The sequence below is a fragment of the Primulina huaijiensis genome, chromosome 10 (genome assembly GCF_012295235.1).
Source record: "Primulina huaijiensis isolate GDHJ02 chromosome 10, ASM1229523v2, whole genome shotgun sequence".
NCBI classification, from domain to species: Eukaryota; Viridiplantae; Streptophyta; class Magnoliopsida; order Lamiales; family Gesneriaceae; genus Primulina; species Primulina huaijiensis.
In genome coordinates this window covers 10250991-10267371 of record NC_133315.1, presented here as the reverse complement: position 1 = coordinate 10267371, position 16381 = coordinate 10250991, and the positions used below count along the sequence as shown (strand labels likewise).

The following is a 16381-nucleotide window of genomic DNA, read 5'->3' as shown; positions in this document are numbered from 1 at the left end:
ACACGGAGTCCGTGTCCTTTTTCCCTTCGAAATGTGATTTTCCAGCACCTACCCGGACCTATACCCGGACCCTTACACGTGGTCCGTGTACCCCATTTTAAAAAAAAATTAATTTTTTTTTTAATTTGCTTCTGGGTTCTATGTCATGGTTTAGTACAATGGTTAAAATTTATTTATGTTAAAATATAGGATTTGTTTTGGGGTTATTAATATAAAATATAAGATATGTTTTGCGGGTTCTATGTCATGGTTTAGTACGATGATTAAACGAGGTCAAGTCACGAGCGATTTAGAATGTCATAAGCTATTTATTTACTTCGGTGGTGAGCACGAGTACCTATGTCTAAGCAATGAAAGATAAGGGTTTGAACTCAAGTTAGCATGTGCAGCAGTAGCCCCAATCGAGATCCAACGAATCCCTCAACGACAAGTAAGTATGTTCGACGTGCAAATAAAATATTTTAAGTTTTTGAGGTATGATAAATGTCTTGTGACCAAATTATGTATGGGTTTGGAAGTCGGTGAACGTGGCCGAGGACCTCTCCACCCGTTAAAGTTTGAACGGGTTTAGATCATGATTGGAAAGCGGTAAAGCATGACCAGGGACCAATCCACTTGTTAAAGTATGAACGGGGATCTCATGTATGTGGGATTGGAAAGCGGTAAAGTATGACCAGGGACCAATCCCCCCAGTACTGTGGTTTAGTCTGATCAGGCACTTTTATGTATGGGTCACTTGCTTTGAAACATGCCTCTATGCAAAATTATGTTATGTATGCTCAAGTATGTATGAAGCAAGCATGTTTACGAAAAGGTTTATGTTGATGACACGTTTATGTATGAGATGTTCAAGTTTCATGTATGTATGCTCTATTTTAAAGATGCATGTGGTTTTATTACGTATTACTCGCTACTTCCGGTTGATACATGTTGAGTCTTTAGACTCACTAGACTTGATCGATGCAGGTGATGATGAGTTTGAGTAGGCGAGGGGCGGGGACCAATGAGCCGGCTTGGACTGCGCAGGAGGCTAAACCCGAGGACCGCCCACGTTTTATTTTAAGATTTTAAGCTTGACAAATTTTAATACTCTGATTTCAAGTTTGGTTTACGATATTCAAACACGTATTTTTCTTTAGCAAAACTTTGATTGTGATCTTTATGTTGCAAATATTTTGGATGAATAGTTTAATGATTCAGCAAATTGAATGTTTGTTTCTTGTTTAAAGAAAATTTTTATTTTCCACAAATTTTAAAATAGTTAAAAGTACAGTACGTTACAAATACGAACCCAGAGGTTGACTTCTAGTCATCGATATCGCTTTTGAAGCTAGAGTCGGTATACCCTTCCAATTTCAGTTCTCCACTCCCATAGGCCAAGAAGAGCTTATTGGTCCTTCTCAAATACTTGAGTATGTCTTTCACAGCTTTCTAGTGTGGAAGATTGTAGAACCCAAAAATCAGATTGCGTATAAGCCATGCATAAATGATACTATTTAAATTAAAAATGAATTTTTATAAATATATGAAGTGTTTAATCCATTTTTTTTATAATTGTTAAGTCATGATTATTTATTTTAAAAGTAGATGTTTAGTTTTATCTTTTCGGGATAAATACGCGAGGTCGGACCGGAGTTTGGAGATTAGAGATAAGATTAAAAATAAGAAAAATATTCTTAAATTTAATTTAAGTCAAGAAATAATTTAATTTAAAGAAAAAGAATGTTTTAGGATTTATTAAATTAATTAGAGCTAAGTTATTAAATAAGTTCTTTAGGTTAATATTTAATTAAAGCTTAAATTAAAATATGTAAACAAATGGGGATAAATTAATTTAGGTATAATATATTTAAGAAATTAAACATAGTATTTAAATACTTAAATTTGAATCCATACAAGGTCATGCAAGAGATTAATTTAAATTAATGTGTTAATTCACTAAAATGTATAATGGGTATTTAAAAAACCTTAAGAATTTAAAATACAAGATTTAATCAATGTTATACCATGCAAATTTGTTGATAGCTTTCGGTTCAACTTTCCCATTTCAAATGCGTGGTAATCATCTATACAACTCACTCCTAAATGACTTTATAGTATATTCATTTCTCACTTTTAAATCACCAATTATGAATAAGTCAAACACAATAATTCACCTTAATTTTCCTCAACTAATTATCCAAGCAAACCAACGTGAAGTTATGGCAAGGAAGAAGGAATAAACCAACGGCAGCTAGGAGAAGGAGAAACAATTCAAATTCTATTCAACTTCTTCACTTGTAACCCCCACCTCAATGCAATTCATGACTCATTTAACACCTCTAATATCATTCATCTTAATTACCTAGTATTTCTTCTCCCATTTACTCAAAAATATCAGAAGGAATAAGCAGCTGTAATCGTGAATAGCTGCAAAAAACAAAGAAGGGAAATCCAACTCCGTTCCGCCGCTCGTATTCGTCGTATTGATTTGTTTTTGTCAAAACAAATTCCAGGCATATATATGTTGTTTCTTTTTCTCTTCAATCAAGTCCTATAGATAATTTAAAACATTACATGCTCAAGATTTATAAGGCAAAACGAAATTTTGACAGTAAGCATTCAAAAATCTGTACAAAGCTTATCGGCCCTATGCTTAGCAATGTGCTTCACGTTTTGGTGTGTTTTGTTGCTTACAGAGAGTTGCTCGGTTCCAGGCACACATGGCTGCTTCTAGGAATTAGTTAGAGTGTGTTAGGGTGTTGATGGTTCATTGGGTTACATCCATACACGCACAAACCAAGAAATGACAGCAACTTTCCTTTAGGTGCAGAAATGAGGCACGGTTTTGGTCATTTGAGTGTTTGGGGTGTGTGTTCGAATCTTGGCTGTCCTAGGGACTGTAGCCATGGTTAGAACCCTCTCTTATCATGTCTAGGACGTGACCAAGTCATTCTTTCCATGTTTGGTTCACGGCTTATCAGATTTTTATAGCAACATAGCATACGTCCCACAGTTTTTCAAAATTCTGAATTTTTGGGTGAGTACACTTCGGTTTTGGTGTGTTGTTTGGATTATGGTTGGCATCTAACCCATAGCCATGGTTCAAACAACACTTCATCATGTCTAGATTGAGCCATGGCTGACCATCTAGCCACTGGAACGATCTACGACATCAAAACAACGCAAGACATACCACTGCACATATTGGGTGTTCTCGGTAAGAGCTTGATTTTATCCTAGGTGTTGGCTTTGGTTGTGGCTGGCTTTTAGCCCTTAGCCAGGTTTCAAGTCATGCCTTAGGATGTTGGTAAGAGTCTCGAGTCGATGTTTCAATCCAAGAGCCATTATTTTCAGTGTTTACTTCACACATACACAAACTGCCACTGCTGCATTTTTATAGCAACTGTGAGTTCGGTTAATGAGGTTGGTGTGAGTTCTTGGTTGGCTTTTAGCCCATGGACTTGGAATGGACAATACCTTAATGAGTTAAGAAAGTCATGTTTTTGGCCGTTTGTGATTCGGTTGAGTTTAGAGGTCGTACGAGAATTTACGGTGCAATGTGCCAAAATGACTCTCAAAAGAGTGTTTTATGTTTTTGGATTCCATTCACCAATTTTCGTGTACAACTATCATTATGAATATTTTTCAATAAGTTAGGGGTATTTTAATCATGGTTAAACGTCGGTTTAATGTTGGTTCGTGTTGGTACGAAGCCATGATTGAAAAATTAAGTTGTTGGTCATAATCGTGTTGTTTTTGGTTCGATTGTCAAATTTTGGTCAAGATAAAATTATTTGCATGTGGCACATATTAGAATTAGGTTGCAGCAAGCCTGGGAGCGATCCAACTCATTCGGTAAAATAAGGTTATAATTATATTACGTGCATAAAAATATAAAATGTTTATTTTTGAGATATATGCGATATGTCTTGTGGCCAACTTATGTTATGGGTTTGGAAGTCGGTATGCGCAACCGAGGACCTCTCCACCCGGTGACTTACGACCGGTTTACGATTACGTATGGGTACGGATATCCAGTCCAAGGGCTGTGGTGATCTCTACCACCCAGTATACTGTGGTTTAGTCTGATCAGACGCTCACGTTATGTTATGGGCCACTTGCTTAGAAACATTATCTCTACCAGAAAATTATGATATGATATGACAGAGCTCTAATGAGCAAAGCTTTTACGTATGATTTTCATATATGCACGTAGTTATAATTATTCATGATACGAATTTCACTGTACGCTTTACGATACCATATTTTTACGTTGCAAGCGATTTTATTATATATTTATTTGTTATTCACGATACATACATGTTGAGTCTTTAGACTCACTAGACTTGATTGTTGTAGGTACTGATGAGGCCGAGGTCGAGGGCGGAGACCAGTGAGTTGGCTTGAGGCAGCGGTAGTAGGAACCCGAGGACCTCATGTTTTAGTTTATGCATTTTCTTATGTTCAATCTCAGTTTCAATACGTTAGATATATTTTTAAGTTGTTGTTTGAAAACAATATTTGCTTCCTCTGTTAATTTAAAGTTAAGATTATTTACATGTTTATTTTATAAATGAGGCAATATAATTATTTATTTAGAAAATTTTTAATAATTCCACTAAAATATGAATACTAAATACGGGCCTTTACAGTTGGTATCAGAGCCGACCTCTCCTAGTACGGTGTGGGTTCGGGGGGCCGAAGAGGGCGGGGGTGATCGCCGGTGCCATGAGGTTGCACGGACAATGAGCGGCTCCTGGCAGGCTTCTAGGCGGAGGGAACATGAATGAACCGATCTTACACCGGAAGGAGAGGGATTCCGAGACTGTTCAATGTAATGGACTGTACAGTTGAAGAAGGCTTAAAAAGATTTGATATGTACTACTCATACCACGAAGGTGCATCTTCTTTTCGGTAGCTCATCATATAAGAACTGCAAAGTTAAGCGTGTTTGACTTGGGGCAATTCTGGGATGGGTGACCTCCTGGAAAGTTTCCTAGGGTGCGTGTGAGTGATGATATAAGCACGCTGAAAAGACTAGTCTTGGTACAGTGAGGACAATCGTCGAATCTGGGGCGTTACAAAGACCAGGGTTTGATTGATATCTACTCACTACACTTAGTGCGAAAGCCATGTCAAGACTTGTAGATATCATCCCATACATGATGCTACCAATTGCAAATGCATAAGGAATGCTTGTCATCGTCGCTATCTCTGCATCAGTCTTGGGAGACATAGACTTGGATAGGGACACGCCATGACACATTGGTAGATGTCCTCTCTTGGACTCATCCATCGAGAACCGCTTCACAATGGTATCAATGTATGTGGACTGGGAGAGACCAAGCAATCTTCTTGATCTATATCTATAGATTTGTATTCCCAATACAAAAAATGCTTCTTCACCCAAGTCCTGCATCGAGAACTTACTCGCTAACCATATTTTAGTTTATTTTAACATCCCTACATCATTCTCAATGAGTAGAATGTCAACAACATAAAGCACAAGGAATGTCACAGTACTCCCACTGACCTTCTTATACACACAGGGTTCCTCAGGATTCTTAGTAAAATCAAACTTGTTGATTGTACCATCGAATCTGAGATTCCAACTCCTAGATGCCCGCTTTAGACCATAAATAGATCTATGAAGTTAGCATATCATATGCTCACTTCCGATATATGTAAAACCTTCAGGTTGAGACATGTAAATCTCTTTCTTAATATCCCCACTAAGAAAGGCTGTCTTGACATCCATCTGCCATATCTCATAGTCATACCATGCAGTATGGCTAGCAATATCCTTATAGACTTGAACATTGCAACTAGAGAAAAGATTTTCTTAAATTCAACTCCTTGTCTTTGAGTATATCTGTAACGTCCGAAAAACCAACTTACGTAAACTACATGTGTGCAAAATTATTTTAATTGCTTAATTGTTTTAATTAATTGATTTTAAATGCTAGCATTATGTTTATTATAAGATTAAATATGTGATGACAAGATTAAATGATAATATGACATGATTACATGAAATTGAAAGATTTTTACCCGTGTATCGGTGGTTGGACTGGGACGGAGGACCGGAGACGTATAAGGTGTTAAAGATTTAAAAGCCAAATTTTATTTTAGTCAAGAAAATATTTATTTTAAATATTTTAAGAATTATTGTTTTTTAAGGTCAAATTTAAAATTAATTGGAGGAAGCAAGGAATTTTATGTATTTCATAAGGGGATTTTTGAAAATATGTATTTTTAAATATTTTAAATTGAGGCCTAATGATTTTATTAATCTTAATGGGTCTAATTAATTAATTTAAAAGCTTGGCCTAATTAAGCCCATTAATTAGGTATGTAGGAAACCTTTTTTAAATTCTTTTTAAAAGAATCCTACACACACCTAAACGGCTAAACCCCAAAAACACACACACACCTACACACACCGAAACCCACACACACAATTCACGAAATTTGAAATAAAGTAGAAGGGAACGGCTGAAACTTCAAGGGCTTTCGCAAGGGGGAAGTTTTGATTTTTTTGTTCATCCGTTTTTTATTTTATTCATCGTTCTTCCTTCCAACAAAGATCACCCGACTCCCGGGTATCCCAAGGTGGGTTTTTGGAGGGGTTTTGACAAGAGAAAAAGGTAGAAAAAAATATAAATCGTCCTCCGTTCGTCACCGACTTCCACCGCTACGGTAATCATATTTCGAGCGTTTTAAACGCAAAGGCACGTTTCCTAAATTCTTTTAACATCATACAAATCTTATAATGCATGATTTAATTGTTGATGCATGAAAAATATAGGGGTTTGATCACTTTTACGGTAGAACGTTTATTTTCAAAAATACGATGTTTTACGCTTTTATGAAAAATGTTTTGAATCCAACGGACACGCTGCCAATACATGATAAGAATATGATTGATTTGTGATTGAAACATGATAAAATCAATAGGAAATAGGTTGGAACCGTAGGATACAAGGAAAGAAAAAAAAAAGAAAGGAAATGGCCGGGAGTTTGTAAAAGTGTGTGTATGCTTGTTGGGGTTCAGGGGTATGGTGGTTGTGCATGGGATCACGAGGCTGGCCAGGGCTGGTTGGGGGCTTGTCCAGGATCAGGTTTGAAGGCTAGGTAGGGTCCTAGGGTGGCTAGGGTCGAGCTAGGGGCTAGGGAAGAGTCCACTTGAAGTGGGACTCTCCCCCATGTGCTGTACGTGGCTGGACTTCGAGAGAGTAGTGCAGCGGGGCTAAGGGCGAGTCATGGTAGGTCCATCAGGGTCCAAGGGTCATGGGCAGGGGTCGGGCTAGGGGCTGGTGCGGCTGGATCACTGCTGGCTCGAGCAAAACAAGGGGACCGCAAGGCAGCAAGGTGGAACGCGCGCAGCTTCTGGTTCTGGTTTCAAGTGGTTCAATGCAGGGGTTTAAGGGGCTGGTCTGGTCTAGACTGGGTCTCGGCGTGGCCCAGGGAAGGTTAGGGTCATGGTGGTTTGGTGGTGGCTCGGCTGGAAGAGTCCTAGTGGGCTAGGATTCCATTAGGCGTGAGTTCTCTTCTTGTGCAGGATTTGGTCCGGTTCCAGGCAAGTTTGAGCATGTTTGGGATGGGTTATAGGGGCTGGGCTTTGTCAATAGGGTGCCTAGAGGGGTTGGCTTGGGTTTGGCTCAAGGTGGCTCGGGCGTGGCTCGAGTAATTTGGGAGATGGCTCGGTGTGTTCCTCAAAGGGTCAAAAACGAAAATTAAAAGGCAAAAATTTAATCCATTGGTCCACGGGTGTGGCTCATGACCTGGAAGGGTAGAATAAATACAAAAAATGTTATGTTTAAAATTTGGGATCAAAATATTGAGTTTTGGAATTATTTGGGATTTTATCGCCGCATAAAATGCTAATTAAAGAATTAATTGAAAAACCTAGTTTTAAGCTTCATAAAATTATGAAAAATTATATTTAAGCTTAAATAATTATTAAAAGTCAATGTTTTTTAATTTGGGAATTTTATATTAAGTTTTGGTTTAATTCGTGATTAAAATGCATTAATATGTTATATTTAAATATTAATTTAAAAATCATTGATTTAACAAAATAAAAATATGAGAAAATTCATGTAGGCTTAAATAATTATTTAGAATAATCCCATGTCATTAAAAGTGAGAAAAAGATAAATTCGAGAATTTTTACGTCCAAGGGCAAAACGGTCTTTTTACACTTAAGAAAATACGAAAATACTTGGCAGCATCCTGAAAGATCACAACACATGTTAAATGATATTATATGATTTAAAATGATGATTTTGATGATAATATGTATTTTTTGTGATTTATGATAAAGCTGTGCAATTTATACTGTTTGAAATGCTATTTTTGGAAAGCTATGTTATTTTAAGATTTTAAAAAAAAAGGAAAAATATTTTGAGTGATGTGAATTGACTGTGACAAATGATATGATATATGATATATGATTTTGTGAAATGACGTGAGGGTCAAGGCCCCAGAGGGAACCCATATTCGGGCCAAGGCCCACATGGACCCCGTCTATGGGAAAAGGCCCCCGAGAGATCTCGACGATCGTATTTCCATAGTGGAGCCTAGTGCCCACCCCCATGGATCAAGTGGAGCTACGACTGCGGTCGACCAAATGATAAAAGCTAGTCACTTTTAAGTCCGGTTACGACGTTCTGAAACACCATTCAACTGTGGTGTAGCAGGAGGAGTCAACTGCGAGAGAATCTTATCCTCCCTTAGATTCTCTTGGAACTCGGCACTCAAGTACTCACCACCTCGATCCGATCGAAGTGACTTGATCCTTCATCCCAATTGTTTCTCTACTTCATTTCTGAATTCTTTGAACATTTCAAAGGCTTCAGATTTGTATTTCATCAAATATACATACACATACCTTGAAAAGTCATCGGTAAAGGTGATGAAGTAGGCATATCCATGCTTAGTGGTGATGCTAAGCGGACCGCATACATCGGTGTGGATCAAATCCAATAACCCTTTGGCTTGCCCCACATGGCCCTTAAAGGGAATTTTGGTCATCTTTCCTTTTAGACACGATTCGCAAGTTGTGAGAGAATTAATATCGGACATATCAAACAGGCCTACTCCCACTAGCTCGTTTTCAAGTTCTCCAGTACCAATCAAACATTCATTCTTGTAAATGTTGTAAACACCTTTGCTAAATAAACAAGAATATCCATCTTTATCAAGCATAGAAATAAAAACAATGTTTTTCACCATATCAGGTACAAACAAAACATCTCTTAAAATTAACTTAAAATTATTGTTCAAAAGTAAGTAAACATCTCCTACGGCCTTGGCAGCAATTCTTGCTCCGTTGCCCATTCTCAAGAAGGTCTCACCTTCCCTAAGTCTCCAACTTCTTCCCATCACCTGCAAATCATTACAGATATGTGAGCCACAGCCGGTATCCAATACCCAAGAAGTAGAGTTAATTGAAATGTTTACTTCAATATAGAACATACCATTTCTAGGACCCTTCTGGGCAAGATATTCTTTGCAGTTACGCCTCCAATGTCCAGGCTTCTTGCAGTGATGACATATGTCAACAGTCTTGTCAGCTTTAACTAGTGTAGCTGCCACAACGGGACTCAGAGATTGCCTCTTCAAGAGCACGTTCTTCTTGAGACGTTGGAAAGAACGCTTCTTTCCCTTCCCATGTGGACCAATCTTCGTACCAGATGAAGAACCCACATAAAGAACCGACCTCTCTTTCTTGATGGTGGATTCAAAGGTAACAAGCATGTTCACCAACTCCTCAAGGGTAGGCTCCAGCTTGTTCATGTTGAAATTCACCACAAAAGGATTAGATGATCTAGGCAGCGATAAGAGCAAAACGTCAGTGGTCAACTCCGAAGGCAACGTAAGATCCATTCCAACGAGCTTGTCCACGAGCCCAATCATCTTTAGGCCATGCTCATTGACCGAGGCCCCATCTTTCATGCACAAAGTGATCAGCTCCTTGACGGTAGCATGCCTAAGAGGTCGAGTCTGCTCACCAAAGAGCTCCTTGAGATGCAAATGAATGTCAACAGTACTCTTTGCATCCTCAAAACGCCTCTGCCGCTCATCATTCATAGAAGCCTGCATATAACACTTGGCTTTCAAGTCATGGTCACACCATTCCTTGTAAGTCTGCAATTCCTCAGGAGTACAGCTAGTCAGAGCCTCAACAGGGGGCGACTCATTCAGTGTATATGCTATCCTTTCCGAATCTAAGACAATTTTAAGGTTTCTTAGCCAATTGCGATAATTAGGTCCAATTAAAATGTGTTTTTTGAGTATTGCATATAATGGATTGCGAATCGAAGACAATGTCAAATTTGTACAAAAAAGTAAAAAAGATAAATGTTAATGACTATTTTAAAATATTTACTAAGATATAAAGTATGGAATTTTACTTCATAAATGTTTACTCCCACTGTTTTGATATCTTTCACTATCCTCTAATGAAAATGGGAAACTCCTTTCCTCAGTAGGTACGTAAGGTCCAATTAGAAAATTATGATCCCGAATAATATCAGCCAATCATAATTCCTAAAAGGTAGTTTCCAATTGCATCTCCATGCAACCCTCTACATAAACTTTTGTCTCACGTTTGATTAGGACCCAATAATATTGTGACGCCCAGACATTCGTATGTTTCTGATGTAAGGTAATGATTATGATTAAGTATGTTCATTATTCCTTTTATGGTTTATTATGATGATCGTTTGGGATATGTGATGTCATGGTGATGGTTTATAGCTTCAAGTTATGATATGAATGGTAATGAATGATTTAGAATGGATAGAGAATGGATGGGTAGAATATAAAGTTGATATTGAGCCCAATAGGTAATGAAATTGCAGAAACAGTATGAAAATTGTGGTTTTTAGAATAATATTTTGTTTATTGATCCAAATGATGTGAGGCTACTTCCATTAGAAAGATAAGACATAAGGCTATAACTTTCATGTTTTGAGTTTTGTTTAAATCATTATAGAAGACGAGCCAAAAGTGGCCTGAAGCGTGTCGCGTGTATCGTCGTTCTTGCACTGACGCATGTTGGGAGATTGAGTATAACTCTTTGCTCAGACCTTCAAATGACATGAGGCCAATTGGAGATTCAATCTAAGACATAGGGCTACAACTTTTATGTTTACTACTTTTCCTAATTTTTAAGAGAAGAGGCGTTTCGGAAGTGATCTTTGATGTGGCTGTGCACAGAGCGTGCCCGAGCGGAAAAAGATGTCCTCTCGAGCGCGCCTAGTTCGATATTTTTGTGTTTTTGACCGAGAGGTCCGCGCTCGAGCTGAAAAAGATGTCCGCCTGAGCCCAGAAAAGTGTAAAAACATGTTTTGGGTATTTTAAGGCATAAAATCGATTGAGACTACATTTTTCCTCAATTTTCTTCTATTCCTTTCTCTTCTCCATCGGCTTAAGGCTAGGGTTCATCTTCTTATTATCCTTTCTTTCAATCAAGCAAATAATCTTCAATTCGGAGTTGGAACTTCATCTTTTTAGTTTGTAAGTGGTTTTGCTTCTTGTTCTTGAGTTATTGTAGATAGTGAAGTTGGGGAATGATAATTGTGATTGATGTATTGGATTAAATGGTCATTCAAGGTTATTTTTTTGATGTTGATGGTAAGTTGTTTGGTTTATTGTTGTAAGATCATCGTCAAAGTTTAGGAAACCAAGTGCTCCAAGTGTTAAAAGTAAAATCATTTCTTGAATGCATCACATGATCCTATGTGTATGTGTTTCGATGATTTTATGACGTTAACTCCTTTCAAATTTCATTCATGATATATATATGTAAATATCTATATATGGTAGTGCAATTATATGCATTTTTTTAATTAAAGGAGTTAAACTTTAAATGATGCCTCTTAGATGTTCGATAAAATGCGTGAATGAAGTTTTATATGAATGAATGATTGGATTGATAGTGATAGTAGCGGTGTTGCCTCTAGCAATTCTAAATCCGCAATGTAATTGGCCAATTAACGATGAATACATGTACTCTCTTATAAGTTGCATTTTATGTAGAGGTACATGTCCCTCCTGTAAGATTCGTTTGTACCAAGAGGGTTAGCAAGAATGAACTATCTTATATGAACTATCAATTCTTCAGTTAATCAATGAAAATGAATATCATCCCTATGTATTGTTGTATTATGATTCTTGACGGATGATATTGATGATGATTCGACGTTTATGAAATGAGATGAATAATGTTTTCAACAAAATGAAATTAAGACTATCCATTTTATGTTTTACAATAAAATGATATATATTTATCTTGTTAGTATTGATATCATTTGCTGAGTTTTATACTCATTCCAGTTATGTTCATGTGATGCAGGCACATGTAAGAAAGAATGATCATCCCGGAGTTGTCGAAGCAAGAGAAGGGCATATGCCAAACTTTGGAGATTTTGATTGGATGAAATTTTTGATATGTTAAGCTTTTGGTTATTTTGGGAAACATTGATAATCTTGTGTTGGTCTTTGAAATTAGTAATATGTGTAGATACTATATTATTTTGTATCTGATGTGTATGAAAATCTTTTGCATGTGTTTAACATGTTGCTTGAGACAGGTGGCATGTCAAAATTACGGAGAGATGCTGCCCAAATTTTTTTAAAAAAATTACACATTTTCTCCAAATTAGGTTTAAAAGCTTCCGCACTGATTATGTATTTTAGTCACGAATGTTACATTTAGTGGTATCAGAGCCGAGATTTTCGGACCAATGATTTGGCATATGACTTTCTCTTCTGTAGACAATTCAGTATGTCTGTACCTGCATTATTTGATATAATATGGATGTATAGCCTATATAATTATGATATGTTATAAGTGGAAATGGTTTTAAACTATATGTATCATAGGATCATGCCGCCTAAGCGTAAAGCATCAGAAGGGGATGGTAGTTCATCATCTAGAGTGGTTGATGAATTTAGCAAGTTATTGAAAGAACAGGCCAAGGTTCACGGCGAGCAAATCCAGCAGCTCTTACGGATGCAGAATGCTGTGCGAGGGAGAGAGAGAGAGAGCAAGTGAGGCCTTAGCCCAGTAGTGAAGGCACATATGAAAGATTTTGTAAGATGAAGCCGCCAGAATTTGATGGTAGCACTGATCCCATGGTTGCCTTGGAATGGGTCAAAGCTGTGGAGGCTATTTATGATTATCTTCAGTTTGATGATAAAGATCGAGTTAGCTGTGCCATTTTTCTACTGACCAAGACAGCGAGGATTTGGTTGGACGCCACCAAGGTATCAGTTAATGTTTCGGCTTTCAAGTGGCAGGAGTTTAAAGATTTATTTTACGAAAAATATTTTCCTCGACATGTTCGAAGTCAGAAAGTGAAGGAATTTCTAGAACTGAAGCAAGGAAATATGTCAATGCAAGAGTATATTCTCAAATTTAAAGAGGGATGTCTGTTTGCCCCATATCTGGCCAGTAATGACATTGAAAAGGGCGAGCATTTTCTGAGAGGTGTCCGAGCTGAAATTAAAAGAGACGTTCGAATGTCTAAAGCTGCTTCATATAAAGAGATTGTTGAAAAAGCAAGTATGGCCGAGCAGGACGAGAAGGAAATTGAAAGAGAAAGTGATGCGAACACGGATGGTCAAGCTCAAAGGAAAGCATGGGATCCTTTGATGGACCAATTACGAGGGGATGGATGAAGAACTTCAAGGAAGCGTTGCATGGACATATGAGCAAAAGAGAAGGACTTACAAGTGAGGTGCAGAGTGCAGAAGGCTTCGTGATGCATGGAAGTACGTGTGAGGGCCAAAGGAACATGATTCAAGCGACTTTTGAACAACCGAGGCTACACGGACTCGAGCACGGACCTGTACACGGGGTCCGTGTCCATTTCACTCGATGATGAAGAAAACAGAGCCTACACGGACCTGTACACGGGGTCCGTGTCGACTACTTTCGAGAAGTGGAAATTTACCGTGCCTACACGGGCCCCCTTCCGGACCACTACACGGGGTCCGTGTCCTTTACGTTTGGGCGAGAATTTTTTCCTTCTTTAGAGTTTTAATTATTTTGGCAACTAGATATTGTTATCTTTTGGATAAGTAAACATATTATGGACGAAATGTTGACACAATTCAGATCATTATTATTGAATTTATCAACTTTTTTGAGTTTTCTCTCAAAAAATTAAAGCTTTTGCTTTGTTGAAAATCAAACTTATCAAAGTTCATACTTTGTGGCGTTTGTCGATCATTCTTACGTGGATTGTCAAAGACGAGTTCTTTGAAGGTTTGTTTTAGTTTTGGTTGTTTATTTTGTGGTTATTTGTTGTTAAAATTTTCATAGTTTAGAGGTGAAAATCATGTCATACTTGTTTCAAAAGATCGGGACAACAACAACGAATTCCTTAAACGTTATTGAATTGAGGGCATGATTCCAAATAGTCGTGTTTGATTTTCTTACGTACGTGGATTCATATCAGAAAGACAATTGAAGCGCCAAGATTTTTCTACTAAGGGCCAAGGATCTGGATGGAAGGGTAAGGGCAAGTTCATAGGCAAAGAAAAAGAGGAGCATCGACCCAAAACTCCTATGCCACCGCCTACGTATGATCGACCTGTATGTCGAAAATGTGGCAAAATGCATACAGGTGAGTGTTTGGTTGGAAGTAATCGATGCTTCCGTTGTGGAGGTGTTGGACATGTCATTAAAAATTGTCCAGTGAAGGGTGAGAAAGGAAAGGATAGGGTTCAAGGCAGAATCTTCACAATGACCAAAGAAGGCGCAAATCCTGATTCTTCTGTCATATCAGGTACTATATTAATTTCAGGCAAGGCTGCTATTATATTGATTGACACTGGTGCTACCCATTCCTTTATGTCTGAAATTTTCTTGCGCTACTTGAATGTTGTTCCATCTTATGAACCCCTCCACTATAGTATTTTATTGCCATCGGGAGACGAAATATGGCCTTCTAGTATTCTTAAAGGTTGTACAGTCCAAGTAAATGAGAAAATCTATTTTGCTGATCTTATTATTATTCCCATGGTGGCGTTTGATGTTATTTTGGGAATAGATTGGCTATCGTCATATCGTGCCGTTATTGATTGCGTGGCTAAGACGGTGCGATTTCCTGCAGAATATGATGATAGTGGGATTTTTCAGAGTTAAGGTATTTCGCTTGGCACTCCTTGTATTTCTTGTCTCAAAGCTCAGGAATGTTATCAAAGTGGTGTCAGGGGTTTTTAGCTGCTGTGATAGATGTGAATACTGAGATGACAATGAAGTTGAATGAGATTGAGGTAGTTCAGGATTTTCCTGACGTATTTGCACATGATGTGCCTGAATTTCCACCTGACCGTGAAGTTGAGTTTGTGATTGACGTGGTTCCAGGTACTGCTCCGATTTCGAAAGCTCCTTACCGAATGGCCCCGACTGAAATGAAGGAGTTGAAGAATCAGTTGCAGGATCTATTAGACAAAGGCTTTATACGTCCGAGTTCTTCTCCGTAAGGAGCTCCGATTTTATTTGTCAAAAAGAAAGATGGATCTTTGCGGTTGTGTATTGATTACAGAGAGATCAACAAAGCCACGATCAATAATAAATATCCATTGCCGAGGATTGACGATCTCTTTGATCAGCTACAGGGAGCGACAATGTTTTCAAAGATCGACCTGCGTTCTGGTTATTATCAGCTGAAAGTTAGGGAAGCCGACGTCCCTAAAACTGCATTCGGAATCAGGTATGGCCATTATGAGTTCTTAGTCATGTCATTCGGGTTGACGAAAGCTCCGTCAGTCTTCATGGATCTAATGAACCGGGTCTTCAAGCCATATCTGGATAGCTTTGTTATCGTTTTCATTGACGATATCCTGATTTATTCCCAGAATCGGGAACTTCATGGCGAGCATCTCAGAATTGTATTGCAGTTATTGAGGGAAAAAAAGATGTACGCAAAGTTGAAAAAGTGTGAATTCTGATTAGAACAGGCGTCATTTCTGGGCTATATCGTTTCGAGAGACGGCATTGTAGTGGATCCCATGAAGATTGAAGCGATTAAACAATGGCCTATTCCTACGACAGTCTCTGAGGTGCGTATTTTTCTTGGTTTGGCAGGTTATTATCGACGTTTTATTGCCAATTTCTCCGAAATAGCCCTGCCATTAACCAATCTGACGAGGAAGACGGTGAAGTTTGAGTGGACAAACGAATGCCAACACGGATTCCAAGCGTTGAAAGACAAGTTGACATCATCCCCTATCCTAGCACTTCCGTGCGGCACTGAAGATTTTATTGTATTCACTGATGCGTCAAAGATGGTACTTGAAGCTATACTGATGCAGCGTGGGAAAGTCATCGCTTATTCTTCTCGACAGTTGAAAGACTACGAGAAGAATTATCCCACCC

At 38.1% G+C, this 16381-nt stretch overlaps 1 protein-coding gene across 1 annotated transcript; it reads left to right on the top strand.

Moving 5' to 3' along the window:
* Positions 1-13092: 13092 nt before the first annotated feature.
* Positions 13093-15145, top strand: LOC140985881 (uncharacterized). Its single transcript, XM_073453827.1, has 2 exons — positions 13093-13615; positions 14457-15145. The coding sequence occupies exons 1-2, from the start codon at positions 13093-13095 to the stop codon at positions 15143-15145; spliced, it is 1212 nt and encodes a 403-aa protein (XP_073309928.1).
* Positions 15146-16381: the final 1236 nt, after the last annotated feature.

Excerpts from the sequence above, each read along its gene's own strand:
- LOC140985881 (XM_073453827.1), top strand. The coding sequence starts at position 13,093 with ATGAAGCCGCCAGAATTTGATGGTAGCACTGATCCCATGGTTGCCTTG. Across the intron at positions 13,616-14,456 it reads AAGTGATGCGAACACGGATG|AAAGACAATTGAAGCGCCAA; the intron begins GTCAAGCTCAAA and ends GATTCATATCAG.